This window comes from Copadichromis virginalis, linkage group LG16 (assembly GCF_057382275.1).
Source record: "Copadichromis virginalis isolate Kocher_CV1m ecotype Utaka linkage group LG16, C_Virginalis_male_GT1.1, whole genome shotgun sequence".
NCBI classification, from domain to species: domain Eukaryota; kingdom Metazoa; phylum Chordata; class Actinopteri; order Cichliformes; family Cichlidae; genus Copadichromis; species Copadichromis virginalis.
In genome coordinates, this window is record NC_140633.1 from 36,406,852 (window position 1) to 36,422,559 (window position 15,708).

General features: G+C 40.5%; 3 protein-coding genes across 7 annotated transcripts in view; all 3 read right to left on the bottom strand.

Annotated features, from left to right (window-relative positions):
- Positions 1 to 1,480, bottom strand: part of LOC146691284 (carboxy-terminal domain RNA polymerase II polypeptide A small phosphatase 1-like) — a 26,397-nt gene extending 24,917 nt beyond the window's left edge. The window contains exon 1 of the mRNA XM_085434631.1: positions 1,113 to 1,480. Within this exon, the coding sequence (XP_085290757.1) occupies positions 1,113 to 1,194 (82 nt within the window). The 5' untranslated portion in view covers positions 1,195 to 1,480. The remainder of the gene's footprint in view (positions 1 to 1,112) is intronic.
- Positions 1,481 to 3,924: 2,444 nt separating this feature from the next.
- Positions 3,925 to 5,369, bottom strand: LOC146691285 (SPEG neighbor protein-like). The gene is given in 5 exon segments (XM_085435107.1): positions 3,925 to 4,243; positions 4,295 to 4,350; positions 4,353 to 4,518; positions 4,844 to 4,875; positions 5,325 to 5,369. Coding segments are annotated over 5 exon segments (618 nt in total).
- Positions 5,370 to 5,422: 53 nt separating this feature from the next.
- The window catches only part of spegb (striated muscle enriched protein kinase b), a 41,643-nt gene continuing 31,357 nt past the window's right edge, over positions 5,423 to 15,708 (bottom strand). For all 5 annotated transcript variants that reach the window (XM_085434642.1, XM_085434644.1, XM_085434643.1 and 2 more), the window contains exons 34-41: positions 15,565 to 15,687; positions 14,383 to 14,547; positions 13,334 to 14,093; positions 12,982 to 13,221; positions 12,660 to 12,883; positions 11,461 to 11,536; positions 11,118 to 11,267; positions 5,423 to 11,028 (exon numbers count right to left, since the gene is read on the bottom strand). In XM_085434642.1, coding sequence (XP_085290768.1) covers positions 10,776 to 11,028; positions 11,118 to 11,267; positions 11,461 to 11,536; positions 12,660 to 12,883; positions 12,982 to 13,221; positions 13,334 to 14,093; positions 14,383 to 14,547; positions 15,565 to 15,687 — 1,991 coding nt within the window. In that variant the 3' untranslated portion in view covers positions 5,423 to 10,775. The remainder of the gene's footprint in view (positions 11,029 to 11,117; positions 11,268 to 11,460; positions 11,537 to 12,659; positions 12,884 to 12,981; positions 13,222 to 13,333; positions 14,094 to 14,382; positions 14,548 to 15,564; positions 15,688 to 15,708) is intronic.

Here is a 15,708-nt window from a genome sequence, read left to right on the forward strand (position 1 = left end):
CCTCAGTTTCCTATTCTTAGCTGACAGGAAGGGCACCCAGTGTGGTCTTCTTCGGTGGCACATCTGTAGCACATCTGCTTTAATATCGGACATGTCTGCATTCCTTGGCTGTAACCAGTGGCCTTTGACTGCCAGTATCATCAAGAGAACTTCGACTCACTGGACAGGTTCTCTTTTTCAGGCGACTCTGTCATCCCCAGAGATGGCTGTGTGGGAAAAACCCAGCACATCTGCAGTTTCTGACATACTCAAAACAGCCTGTCTAGCACAAACAAGTACACCACATTCAAAGTCACTTCAATCATCTGTATTCCCGATTCTGATGCTCAGTTTGAACTTTATCAGATCGTCTCGCTCTCTTGTCTACATGCCTTAATGCACTGAGCTGGTGCCATGTGACTGGATGATTACATATTTGCACGAACAAGCAGTTGAACCGGTGTACCTAATAAAGCGGATGGTGAGTGTACAGCTCTAAGTGTTTGTAAGTGAACCTATCCCAGAGATAGGCCAAATCATTTGTTACAGTGACCTATAAATACTGTTTAGTAGAGCTGCTTAGTCCATGTCCCACTTATAGAAAGTGAGTAACACTGCTCGTGCTCCACAGTCTCCATAACAATAATAACGTAAATAAGAGGTGGGAGACCACAGCGTGTTCATTTTGAAACGAGGAGACAAAAATAAACTGACGGCAGCTCAGCATGGAGGTCCAGAGCAGGACGAGTGAGCTGTCAATGGGGCTGTGGCCACGCCCCCCCTTCAGAGACACGTTATTTCTGCCGTTCAAACCTCATTCCGCCTAAAAATTCTGCGTAACACCGTGAAGTCTGTTAAGTTCCCCTTGACCGACCCGGTGAAACACATATTTTCTACTTTATCTACTTAGAAACGGCTATAATCTCCCGTGGGTCCCACCTAACGCAAAAAGCTACACCGGATGCAAACTTATTAAACTCGGTGAGAACCTTTGAGAACCGGTCACGGACACTTGATTAAAGGAGCAGGCGTTATCACAGAGATGTCTGCAACCGCTCACAGAGGACAGGCGCCCTCAAACCAACCTCTCTGACATTATCATACGCAGCTCCAAAAACTTCTCCCAAACTCACCTTCCTCACGAAGACAGGCATTTTCCTCCCCCTCCTCCTCCTCTCTTCTTACTTGCGTGATTACCGACGACGGGTGGGCCATTGGATCCGCACACAGGAACTTTACCGCCGTTTAAAACTTGCGAGGAGTTAGGGCAAATTCAAGTCTTTAAATTTTGCCACTCCCTGTTTGCGGACGCGCATGCTGCAGCTTAAAACTAAAAGAAACCTTGTCAACGGCCAGAAACACCGAACAAAAATACCTGTAAAAGTTAAAATAAAATAAAAATAGGTCTTAAAAAGTTACAAAAGATGCAAATACTGGAGAAGTTCATCAATTTGTCTTCGCTAAATGGGACCTGACGGTTTCAAGGAAGCCCGGTTCTTAAAGCCACAATGCAGGATGTGAAGGCTTTTTGTTTTTTTAAATTTATTTTTAAAATTTATTTTTTAAAAAAGCATTGTTGCAGGTTCATAAATATTTTATAGTATTTATAAATCTTATGTTGTTATTGTTATTTAAACAATTACATTATTTTTCTTTACATTTGGCCTTTCATTATTTATTTATTTTTTACTTTCATCCGGAGCCCAACCGTGAACAAAACAGTGTTTTCTTTCTTTTTGCTTTTGCATAACAGAAAAAAACATATTTCGGTTTCTCTTATTACTTTTCTTTGACTTCTGAGAAACTTAAAAAAAAAAAAAAAGTTTACAGATAACATTGCAGCTGGGGGTGGCCTTGAAACCGACCAAGTTAGGGACGGTCTCTAAAGAGGCCACATGTAAGATCATAGAAACTCCTCATGTTGTTGCCGTAAAGGCTCCACCTATCACAACGAGGCTTTTCGTTTTTATTTGGCTTGTTTCCAGTAACGAGAGTCGTCAAAATCATTTAGTGAAGTCGGAAATGACAGAGTTTCAAGGAATCATGTACTTACAGTCCACTGAAAGTCCGACCAAGTGGACTTTCCACTGAAAGTGGAAGTATAAAGCGGAGGCATCACCCCCTAGCGGATAACAGAGAACCTGCAGGCACACAAAATAAATGTCCTACACTACAGGTTTATCGAGCTTGCTCTAGATGGAAATCTTTTAGTAACTGTTAATGATCTTATGCCTTTTGTTTTTCTGATGAAAACAAATTGTGTCAGTGGGCCATCATGTCCTGCTGTAGTTTATACCGTATACTCTATATGCTTGCTATCACAACATCAAATTTCGGTCCTTGCCAGGAAATAAAGGTGTTTGTGATCACTGTTGTATCATTATTGTATGTACTTTTATGCACTTCTGTCTCCTTTCATAGCAATTTAAAAGTAACTTATTTTAAGGACCATGATCACATTAGAAATTGCAGCAAATAGAAAACAAATTAACAAAAATAAGAATCGAAATAAAACTAAGAATGAAGAGCCCATCTTCATTGCTTGCACTTTGTTAATAAATGCCTACAATCTGCAATCTGTGCTGGGGGACCATGCAGAGATTTGCTGCGCTTTAAAGCCAAAATATGCCATAGCTATTGCTGTAAATAGCTTCGTCCAGTAGCTTGAACTGATTGCTACTATTGCTGGCACCTAAAAATCCCCGATCCTGTCTTTTTTCTTTAACTCTCTGGTCAAAATGCTAAATTACCTGAAGAGACATAACTCAGAGACACAGTGAAGATGAACCGCTCCCAGCCAAAGAGGTGCAGCCTCAACTTTGCATCAGCTGTTGTATTTTTCAAAATTTGGTTGTGACTTTCATGTGCAGTCACTACCATTCTATGTTAATAAAATCATGGATGAACATTTCCCATAATAAACTGCAGTTTAAATATTTTTTAAACTCTAATTATATTATTTCAGATGGACTGAGTCTTACCTATCAAATGGCAAATCCAAATCTAGAATCTACTACATACATTTACTACTACATAATGGCTTGGGTTGTGGGGCGATCGTGGCTCAAGAGTTGGCAGTTTGTCTTGTAATCGGAAGGTTGCCAGTTTGAGCCCCGTCTCGGACCGTCTCGGTCGTTGTGTCCTTGAGCAAGACACTTTGCCCTACCGCCTACTGGTGATGGCCAGAGGGGCCGATGGCGCGATATGGCAGCCTCGCTTCTGTCAGTCTGCCCCACGGCAGCTGTGGCTACAACTGTAGCTGCCTCCACCAGTGTGTGAATGTGAGAGTGAATGAATAGTGGAATTGTAAAGCGCTTTGAGGGTCTCGAAAAGTGCTATATAAATGCAATCCACTATTATTATTTTTATTATTATTATTATTATTATTATAATGGTTTGAGGGAACACACAAGGACCCAAATGCTCATAAAGTCCCATCTTTGGTCAATTCCAAAGGTCAGATCTTTAATGAAAGGCAAAAGCAAATAAATGCGCTTTCATGGAGGCATTCAAGTTATTAATAAAAAGGAAATTAAGTGAATGCAAGAAATTGCTGGATAGAAGTAGAAACAAGACAACCTGGCAACACATAGAGGGGAATGGGAGTATTTATATTGAATAGACTAATGAAGTGATTGGATGCTAGTGGAAAAACTGCAATCTCAGTCACATGGGCCCAGAGACCATTTGGCAACCACCTGGAAATCTCTAGTTGCTAGGGAAAAAATATGAACTTACCATCTGATTGGCGAATGGTTGCTGGGTGTTACTAGGTAAAACTGGTCATAGAGGTAAACACTTCCCTGTGATCATTTTAGTTGCTACCAGAAGACCTTCAAAGTAAAAGTTGTGTCTCACCTTTTCAGCCAACATGTTTCAAATGGCCCAACTTTACTTGAAGGCGGATGGTCTCTGTTTCCAGTTTGTATCACATTTTTCACATTTTCACTGATACTCTGCGAGAACTTGGCGAGTGTTTGAAGACAAGTCATTGTCTTCCATGCAAACTATGTGCAAGTGCAGAAATCTGCTAGCAACTACTTTGAGCCAGACAACGACTGGAGGAGGCTGTCTGCTTATTTCAGCCTTGAGTACCACTGTTGTCCCTCTCTTGGTCTTGATGTTATCTGGGTCTTTAGAATTCTTAGCAGGAACTGGGACAGATTAACTCTGTGAACCACATGATTCTACATTAATCAGCAAGAGTCAACCTTTGTATCTGACATGTGGGGCAAAGTTCTCATCAGTGATTATTTTAAAAATTCTTCATGTCATAATCAAGAAAATAAAAAATAAAAAATCTTATAATCATAACCAGACCACAAGTGCCAATACATCAGGGTCTTCAAAAACATAGCAGTACTTGGGACCAACCTTCAGTCCTTTGCCATCCTGCCATCCTTGTACCAGACAATGAAAGGGTCCGGGAAAGCGCTAACACTACACTTCAGCTTTGCTGTGCTGCCTTCAACAAGGACCACATCTCTGAGGTCTTGCAGGATCTTAGGAGGGCCTTTCTCTTGCCACTCTTTATGTGACCTAGATGAGAAATATAGGCATTTATAACAAGTAATAAGTTATAAGTTCAGTGAGTCTAAAAGGTTTGAGGACATAGGTACAATCTCTTGAAGGTGTTTCTGGTGCAATGTAGACTTTATGAGACAAGTCAGTCCATCCAGTGAATATGTTGTTGCACTGTCGGTTCTTAAGGGGTAAAAAAATCCAGCAAACAAGCATCTTAAACATTTCTTATGCCTCAAAACCTCCTTGATTGTCAGTGACACCAACAAGAATTAAAGATTCTCTTACCTGTGTCCACGATATAATGCCTAATAATAATATTAATAATAATTAAGTATTGCACCCGGGAGGGGGTGAAGTCTCAGCTTTGGACATCTGCAGCGGAAAGAGATAGTAAACATTTATTTAACAATTTCCAAACTAGTCTGACTGGAAATTTCTCTTGCACCATTTCTTTACAGCTTATTCCCTCTCTTCTTACCTTGGAGATCCTGTCAAAGATACACACAGCTTCAGATCCACTACAGAGTCAGCAAACCTAAGAAATCTGATGTTTTATAAGCAGTAAGTATTGTGTCATACAGTCATTCATTCTCCTTTGGTTACTACTGATGAGATTGATTGAAGATGCGCAACATATGTTCCAAAGATATTTTCCCATCTTCGTATAGAAATCAAATACTCGTGAGAATCACTGAAGCAGTTCATAGTTTAGTTATAGTAGAGGGAGTATTCTGGAATATGGATCTCCCCAGCATGAAAATAAGCACATAGTTGTTGGTCTTCAGGGTGATGCAGATGGAGTGGTGTAAGGTTGGACTTACCACACTCAGTAATTCTTTATGGATCAGCCGTGATGTGTATACCATTTTCAGCATGGTCTTACATGCAGTTTTCAGCCAAGAAGATGGCAAGTTTTCCCTTATATTTGTCACATTTCCTTTATTGTTCTTAATCTTAACAACTGTCATGCCGTTTCCATGCCAGATTCAAATGTTTCACAGATAAAAAGCAGAAGCCGTAACAAATACAGTCACTCAATAAATAAACAATTTGCAAAAGACACACGCACACAAAGCGGCCACAGTCATATTATCAAAATAAAGAAATAGTCATTCTTTTTGACAAACTACAATCTCTGTGAGTCTAATATCTGTCACGAGGCACTGCAACACATTCCACAAAATTTTAAATACAAAATGTAGAGCGCTCTTGTGTCGTCTGCTTACAAACAGCTGTCATTTCATTTAAAAGATGAACAAATAAAGTTATTATAAATTGCACAGACATTTAGGATTTAATGCAACGTTGCATTTCATGCAGGACTTGCATGTTTTCATTCAGGTTTGAAACAATTTCCTTAGTGATTATACTCTGCATAGGAAAAGGAGCCAAAGAAGACAAGAGCTGCAGAAGGGCAGTATTTATCTAGCAATAGCATTAGACAATAAAGCAATAGTGAAATAATTTCATAGGATTACCAACTACTTGTCAGTTAATACACAGTAAAACAACTCATGATTTTATGTATGAAGCAGCTTTTAAACACCCGAAAAACTGAATCTGTCCACAAATGGATCTAAACTCTCATAAGTGTTACACTTTGAGTTAAGTGAGCAAATCTGTGCTTGATATCAGTACGTATGAAAGCAACAGCATCAAAAATCAAATGTGCTGGTCTGAAAACTTAGTTTACCCCCAAAGGGGAAAGCATATATTATAAAAAAGCAAATTAGCCTTTGATGTGCCATAAAATGATAGAATCTGTGTTCAGTTTAGTGCTAGAGCCAATGTGCTGACTCTAAGAGGACAGATTCCAAACAAATGTTTGGTGTTTTATTATATTTTTTCTCTGAAAATAAAACAGTTACAGAGCCTGGTTTTCATAATTTACTGTGTATATTATATTTAAAACATATATTTAGATCTGCATATTTATGGATATCCATACTTAAATATATCTTTTATAGACAACTTTTTCTGGCATGCCCCACTTGAGAAAGTTTACATTTCAGTTATTTCAACTTCAATGAAATAAATGAGTGAGTAGAGTAAATGCACAGTTGTACAGTGGGGCAAAAAAGTATTTAGTCAGCCACCGATTGTGCAAGTTCCCCCACTTAAAATGATGACAGAGGTCAGTAATTTGCACCAGAGGTACACTTCAACTGTGAGAGACAGAATGTGAAAAAAAAATCCATGAATTCACATGGTAGGATTTGTAAAGAATTTATTAGTTAATTAGGGTGGAAAATAAGCATTTGGTCACCTCAAACATGGAAAATCTCTGGCTCTCACAGACCTGTAACGTCTTCTGTAAGAAGCTTTTCTGTCCCCCACTCGTTACCTGTATGAATGGCACCTGTTTGAACTCATCATCTGTATAAAAGACACCTGTCCACAGCCTCAAACAGTCAGACTCCAAACTCCGCCATGGCCAAGACCAAAGAGCTTTCGAAGGACACCAGGAAAAGTATTGTAGACCTGCACCAGACAGGGAAGAGTGAATCTACAATAGGCAAGCAGCTTGGTGTGAAAAAATCAACTGTGGGAGCAATCATCAGAAAATGGAAGACATACAAGACCACTGATAATCTCCCTCGATCTGGGGCTCCACGCAAAATCTCATCCCGTGGGGTCAAAATGATCATGAGAACGGTGAGCAAAGATCCCAGAACCACACGGGGGGACCTGGTGAATGACCTGCAGAGAGCTGGGACCAAAGTAACAAAGGTCACCATCAGTAACACACTACAACGGCAGGGAATCAAATCCCGCAGTGCCAGACGTGTTCCGCTGCTGAAGCCAGTGCATGTCCAGGCCCGTCTGAAGTTTGCCAGAGAGCACATGGATGATACAGCAGAGGATTGGGAGAATGTCATGTGGTCAGATGAACCCAAAGTAGAACTTTTTGGTATAAACTCAACTCGTCGTGTTTGGAGGAAGAAGAATACTGAGTTGCATCCCAAGAACACCATACCTACTGTGAAGCATGGGGGTGGAAACATCATGCTATGGGGCTGTTTTTCTGCCAAGGGGACAGGACGACTGATCCGTGTTAAGGACAGAATGAATGGGGCCATGTATCGTGAGATTTTGAGCCAAAACCTCCTTCCATCAGTGAGAACTTTGAAGATGAAACGAGGCTGGGTCTTCCAACATGACAATGATCCAAAACACACCGCCCGGGCAACAAAGGAGTGGCTCCGTAAGAAGCATTTGAAAGTCCTGGAGTGGCCTAGCCAGTCTCCAGACCTCAACCCCATAGAAAATCTGTGGCGGGAGTTGAAAGTCCGTGTTGCTCGGCGACAGCCCCAAAACATCACTGCTCTCGAGAAGATCTGCATGGAGGAATGGGCCAAAATACCAGCTACTGTGTGTGCAAACCTGGTAAAGACCTATAGTAAACGTTTGACCTCTGTTATTGCCAACAAAGGTTATGTTACAAAGTATTGAGTTGTATTTTTGTTATTGACCAAATACTTATTTTCCACCCTGATTTACGAATAAATTCTTTACAAATCCTACCATGTGGATTCATGGATTTTTTTTTGACATTCTGTCTCTCACAGTTGAAGTGTACCTCTGGTGCAAATTACTGACCTCTGTCATCATTTTAAGTGGGGGAACTTGCACAATCGGTGGCTGACTAAATACTTTTTTGCCCCACTGTATCTGCAAACTCTTTCATTTTTTTTCATAAATAATATTGATTCAACTTAGTTTCACTCCATATTTTATAAAGCCACCTGCAGTGGCTCTAAGCCCCATAATTGGGGCCTGCCCCACATCTTGAGAACCACTAGATTTTCCAAAGGTTTTACTTCTTGTGATCCGATGTTTATTATGGTCTTCAGGGGCTCATATGATGAATTTATGCTATTAGTGCTTATGGTGTCTTGTATGCTTGTATAGCATGGAAACATATAATTGAGGTTATACATAATTTAGGTTCCGCTTAATGCTAATTATAACGATTTTATGTCTTTTTATATATTAAAAAAAGGTTTTGCCAGTTAAGCCTACATTCTTTAAAAACAATGAAGCAAACTGCTTTCTCAAAGCAGTAGCTGTTGGTAATTAAAAACACTAAAATAAGGACTAATACACTCAGTAACGTCTATTATTTAATTTTTATTTTTTGCTGATTAATGCTCTTCAAGGGCATTTTGGGGGACCGTGATACCCCGGTGAGTTCCTAAAATGCTTCAGTTTCCCTTTCATCCCCTGAATTTTTTCAGATGTGATTAAGTGTTTTTGATGTTAGTAAAACTTCATTACACATGTCGAAAGTTGTTTTGTAAAACTCAGATATGAGTATCTCTTTGTGGCTTAGGTATCTCGCTGCGGTTTGAGTAAAAGAGTTTACTTTAAGCCAATGACAGCTTATCTGTGGTGAAGAAACGAATGCCTATTTGCCCTGCAAAACTGTCCACATTATCACTGGGAGGAAAACAGTTTATATGGAAGCTCAAAGATGACAACGGGATAAGAAATTTAAAAAGTAAATTCTGCTTTTGAGAATGAGATCATCATTACCGTGCTGTCTAAGAACACAAGGAAAGGGGAAAAATGCAGACAAGTGTCCTATTCTAATAGCCCTTGTAGAGAAGCCACCAGAGTTTCCTCTTAACTCAGTACATATTTTTAAAAACAAACAAACAAAAACTTTCTGGAACTGCTACAGTCTTTAAAATCACTGAAGTGCCAACAGCACCATCATACCACTACAATTCCCTAAACTCGTTTGTGGGTTTGGAGAGTGACTTTTGTTTAAATCAAGGACACAGAATTAGACATAATTCAGTGCATTTACAACCCTCTCTCCTTACCTTGGCTTTCATTAATGCTGTTTTGTCAAAGCTGCAGACATCGCTGGGTTACACACAAGGCATTGTTCAGCATCTGTGCCCTGATACTCTGGACTGTGGCCTTTATGAGACAGGACTGACACTCCGAACTCATTTTTTGACATCCAGGGTAAATGTTATGTATATTTTACCCATCACCCATCCATTTTCTTAACTACTTATTTTGGCCTGTGGGAAGAAACATCTGCAGGGATACCCAGAGAAACCCCAAACAGGCTCAGGCAGAACACACAAAGTCCACATAGAATGATGGCAGATTCAGACTCAGAACCTTGTTGCTGTGAAGCAACCATGCTAACCACAGCTCCACCTTGCCAGTCATTTTTCTTACTCCTAAACTAAACTTAACCAGAAAATTCAGCCATACCTCTTTTTTAGTGCTTATCCAACGTGGGTTTGTGGCACACACTCTCACATCTACTACTGTAACACACTTAAAATAGCCAAGTCAACCCATGCAGGAACATGGCGAAGATGGGAATTCCACAGAGAAAGTCAAAGACAAGGAAGTTTGAATGTTCTTGCTGTGAGGGGACAGTGCTACCCACTCCACCACCACACCCAAAACAAATCAGCAAATGAAAAAAACAACAAAAAAACCCCAAAACGTGTAGTAAACACAAAAGTTTCAATCTGACGTGAACCTGGGTCTCCTACCACTGCTACACCTCCATCCTAATATCTAATATCTCTGAAACACAACTGCTACCTCTCTGTGGCCAATACCATCCCTGCCTCTGTGCAACAGAGAGAAGATTCTGGCAGCATCTGACAAAAAACAGCATTATCTGATGCCATGGGATGATAATGCATTAAAAATTCTGGTCAGGAAACATTAGAATGTCAACTATAGACTACTATTTTAGATGTGCTCCAGTGACAAAGGTGTCAGTTGTTTCAATATGTACTTTTAATTGTGTAGATTATCCCTTATTTTAAAGTTGTGCTAAGAGCTTTTTGCTGAGGAATTAAATGAGGTTTTCTACTAAATTATGGCCGGTGACCACACTGTATTTGTTTTTCCTCTCTTTACAATGTTCAGCCAACAGTAAGAAAGGAATTAATTCAAAAATGTTTGCAAAGTTACAAACCTTGAGGTACTAGCTTGAAAAGAACAGCCTGCCCTGTATGAACAAGGTTCACGGTATACAAAATGCAGTCAGGCTCTTTCAGAGAGTTCCTTAATGCATTAGATTCTCTTTTAGAACCAGATTAGAAATAGAAATTATGTTTCTGTAGATCACAGCCATTGCTGGTTTTGTGGGTTTTTCTTCTTCTGATCAAGTTCAAGTCAGACCTGGAGGGACCACCTCACTGTAGCCTCAAGTTTTATCTCGCTTGGAGGATGTTTGCCCCCCATTCCCACCACAAAGTCCTGCCACAATGGTGTGGGAGTTCTCTTCACTAGGTGACAGGTGCAGTGGGTGATACTGGCACATTCGGTGTGGCAGGGCTAGTGGGGGTTTGTGGCGAGCTCTGGTAAGACCGCAGGAGAACTTTGTGCTTGGTTGCCACCTCCGCTCGCCTGCGCTGCTGGTCAGCCAAGAATTCCTTGAGACGGGTGGTTGTAAAGGTAAGAGTTTGCCTACGAAGGCGCATCAAGTAGGCATCTTGAAGCCAGGAGTTGCTGAAGCAGTCCTTGATGGATGGACGGGCCCTGTTGAGCATGACAAGGAGCCAAATATTACAAATTGGCAATACTTTCAAAGTACGGCAAAAATGAGAAGAATCCATTATTCAGCTTACCATGGGTAGCTACAGAGGATCTTTTTAAGAAACAGAGAGGCACTTTGGGACACATTCTGGTAAAGTTTAGAGAGGTCAAACTTTGCTGCCTGGATTCTGGCTTCAGTCTCCTGAGGATCATTATCCATGAAAGCCGACCTGCCGCTCAACCTGAAAAATCAGGAGGAAGATTTCATACTACCAAAAGAAATATATAATAGAATAATACCTAAAAAGTCTTGAAATTAAAAATACAAATGTAGCAGACCATTCTTAATCATAAGCCTGATCTTTTATAAAGAACACAAATATATTTCTATTTAAAGAGAACTCAGAGGGTGGAAGCTGTGAAAGCAATACTCACATGATGAAAGTAAGCACGCCTACACTCCAGATGTCAGCTGGTGGGCCCACAACATCCCCTTTCAACATCTCTGGAGCTGCAAGAAAAAGGACAAATTCACGGCCTTTATTATCTGTGTGTACAAAGAGCTTTCATTTATCACTTTGACTTAGATTTTTGTTTGTGTGTGTTATAATTTCTTTTCTGATAAATGGCCACAGTTAAGATTACATAACGTACACAAAGGTTTTTTATCTATTTAAAATGCTTAAGAAAACTATAATATATCTATTATAGTTATAATATATCCAAAAGACAAAGTTCATATTTAAATGCACAGTTGTTATTCTTTAACCGCGTTGGTTTAAAACCATCAGTTATTCAGTACATATATATTGAGTAGTATAATCAAAGGCTCTCTTATAAATGAAAAACAATTCCAAGGACCCTCTCGTAGTTCCAACATAAAACAACTTGTATGGTCAGTTTCACTTGACAGTGTCAACTGACTCAAATATTTCACACTGCTTTCAAGCTAGCTAGTTGGCTAAAACTGTAAGTTAGCTAATGCTGCTGTAGGGGCAGCTCGTTAAACACTGAGAAAATGAATTATCTCATGACAATTTGATTATCTGTTGGCCCAAAGATAACATGGGTGGAAAGGCCACACTTGTATAGCCACTACCTTTACTGAAGTTCATTATAGCAAAAAAAAAGTGGGTCAAATGACTGATTTATAACCATTTATGTACATCCTGCTATCGGTACATACAAAATATTTTCTCTGTATGAAGTTAGCTTACATTTAGCAAACATTGGCTTACATGCTCATTAAACTTAAAAAGAACAGCATTCATTTTGTAATATGCTGAAGGTTTTCAGATGAAAATAAATTCAATATTTGCTCCCTATCAGCTCTGTTTTAGTCTTCATCCACTTATAAGTAAAATATCTGTCGTTTAAACTCTTGATTGCTCTGCTGTGTCGAGCAATTAGACAGAAACTGTCATGATTGGTGGTTCTCCGCTCTATTTAATTTCAATTACATTTTCATTATATAGCGTCAAATCACAGCAGCAGCTGCTTCAAGGCACTCTCATGGTTTTGAGCCTTTTAAGTTGAACTCAAATTAAGGAATTTATTATCATAAGATTTTCTATAGTTATTATCGTCATCATTGTATTATTTCCATTGCACTGTTAAAAAACAAAAATCCTTACATATGTACTCCAGTGTTCCAACAGGAGGACTGAATTGCTTCAGGAACAGAGGGTTGTATGTCTGAGCACTGCCAAAGTCAATGATCTTGATGACATTCATATAGGTGACAATGATATTGTCCGGCTTGATGTCCAGGTGGAGGATGCGTCGAGCGTGGAGGTAGTCCAAACCTTGGAGGATCTGCACGACGTAGGTTACCACATCGTCCTCCGAGTAACGGAATCTAAGAGACACGATTAAACAGCTTCTTAAGCACTCCAAGTAGAACAGTTTAGGGCACTCGTTTATGGATAGTGCTAAAAATGGCCTATCTAATCATACCTATCAATAAGGCTGTAGAGCAGCTCCTTCCCACTGCAGTACTCAGAGATAAGCACCAGGTAGCGTGGCGTGACATAGGCTTCGTGTAGAGCCATGATCCTTTCGTGATGAAGCGACTTGAGAATGTCATATTCCTGCAGCACTGCCTGCTTGTTGTCTGCCTCATATGGAACAATCTTAGCCATGAAAAGGTTGCCTGTGGCGTTCTCCCGACATTCACGGATCACACCAAACCGACCTCTGCATGAGAAAGAAATGATATAAACTTCCAATGGAAAAGCACAGAAAATTCTCTATGTCAATTATAAATAGCTACTAATTCAGACCGTAAATGTTTTACAAAACTTATCACCTTGCTTTCTCATCCATGAATGTATACGGTTTCTGTGGAACTCCCTGACGCAGAGATCCCTCTCCAGGCTTCCCCAGTGGGGTCCTACGTCCTGATGGCGTGATCCGTCCTGATGGAGTGATCCGGCCAGATGGGGTAGTGTGAGTGTCCCCTCCTTGCAACACTGGTGTCAAGCTCTGCACCACCACCACAGGTGGGGAGATGGTTGCGGGAGTGACTGAAGGGGTGGTAGTTGTTGGGGTGGAAGTAGTTTGGGAAGGTGGAGTAGCACGAGCAGTGGCAGCTGGCACATACATTGGCACAGATGAAATAGGTTTCCCTATTATAGGTGCAGGTGGTGGAACAGGGGATGGAGGTTTGTTGGTCAACTGGAGGACAGTATGTACTGGACTCTGAGGTTTGGGTGGAACAACAGGCGGGGGTGTCAGCTTTGTCTGGGGTTTGCTCACACTGATGCTAATAGAGCTCTTGGCTTTGGCTGGTGTGGCTTGGGCAGTTGTTGTGGTCTTAACAGGAGCCGGCTCTGCCGGGGCAGTACTAACAGCAGGACTGATGGTTACTGGAGAGGCAGATTTAACCAAAGGTGGAGCAGGAGCTGATGTTGATGGAGGGGCAAGTTGAGCATTCGTCACTGTTGTGGATTTACTGGGAGCTAGTTTCATGGGAGGCACTTTCATGGATGACATCATTACAGCAGGGGGAGGAGGAGAAATTGCAGGAACAGTCTTCACCACTACTGTGGCACTGGATTTAGCTGGTTCTATGAAAAACAAGAAAAGGCAAGAAGCTACTTGATTTTATGCATTAATGCAACAAATACAACACAGAGGTTTGTTTTACCTCAAGTGGAGTCGAATAATTTGTCATATATATTATTCCATCAAAAACAAAATTATACACATAAAAATATAACCTTCTATAATGAGCTGAGCACAACAACAACAACAACAACAACGATAGATACAAATGTAAATCTTTCAGTTTTGAAAGTTCTTTAATTGTTTCATTGATAAGGGTATGTAAAACAATTGAAGGTTTTCTGTAAATACCTGAGGCATCCATGCTCAAGACCTTTGAGAGGTTGCTGTAGGGGCCCTGGCCAGCTTTGTTGACACATGCCACCCTGAATCTGAAGGAGCCCCCTGCTGCTAAGTCAGTCACATTGTAATAACAGTCTGCTATCCCAGTGGCCACAATCAGCCAGTTGTTCTCACCTGAGGACAGATGTGGAAGGAATATTAAGATCACTTGCTTAAAGTAGCAGTATGAAATTAAATACTCCCTTTGACTGAGGTTTTTTGTCTTTATTTAATTTAATTTTAAAAGACATGCTCAAGAGTTAAACACAAGTACACCTAAAACACATTAGTGTGTCTCCTTATGATACTTGATCAAGTGTTCTTAGCTTAAAGCCTATATCAGAATCAGAAAGACTTTATCCCCAAGGGCCAATTAGATATGCCCTAATATGCCCTAATGAATACATGGCAACCAAATAGAGATATACAGTGTCTGGGATTCTAGTTGCAATTCCTCTTTGTCACTCGCCATGTCTCATGAAATATATATGCAATACATGTGTTTTTCTGTGCTTGTTTGAGACCCAAGTTTGTTCAGTGTAGCCCTTTCAAAACCTTAGTTTTAGGTTTTGAAAGGGTTACTTAGGACATCGTCTTGATGCATTCTCAATCATGCATCTCATCATTGAAAGAGGCCTGTGGACACTCTTTCAATGATGAGGATGTACACATCCTGGACAGGGAGGAACGCTGGTTTGAGCGCGGAGTCAAGGAGGCCATTTCTGTGAAAAGGGAAAGACCATCTCTAATCGAGGAGGGGGCCTAAGGGTACATCTTTCACCATCTTACAATACTGTGATTGCAGCCATTCCCCAACTCTCTGTGAATGGTACTCATGGCCACTGATCAGTGGTCTTTGATCAATGGTCATGAGAATTTGCATAATTATGATGAAGGTGACCTCCCAGCCCATTGTTCCTTCAGTGGGCTGGTTTCACCTATTATGCAAATGTACTGTTTATAAGAAACCTGCAGTCAGCTGAGACTGAAGAAGTCAGTTGGATGAGTAACGAAACGTTTCTCCCACTGAAAACGCTACATCTAGATGAACAGAATCAACTTTTGGAGAGTTACTTAGGATAGGTCTAATAAATCTAACAATGGATGTACAGCAGTGTTCATCTAGATTACAGAATTATTGCAAACACAGACCCTCTGCTCGCCTCTCCAGAGAGTATGTGCAGGGAGCCATTGTGTCTGAAGGCCTCCACAGAACCAGTGCAGTGTTGTTGTACTTCTGAGGAATCTCTGGGGTCCCAGGACGGTTGGGCAGGCCTGTAAAACAAATATATTAGT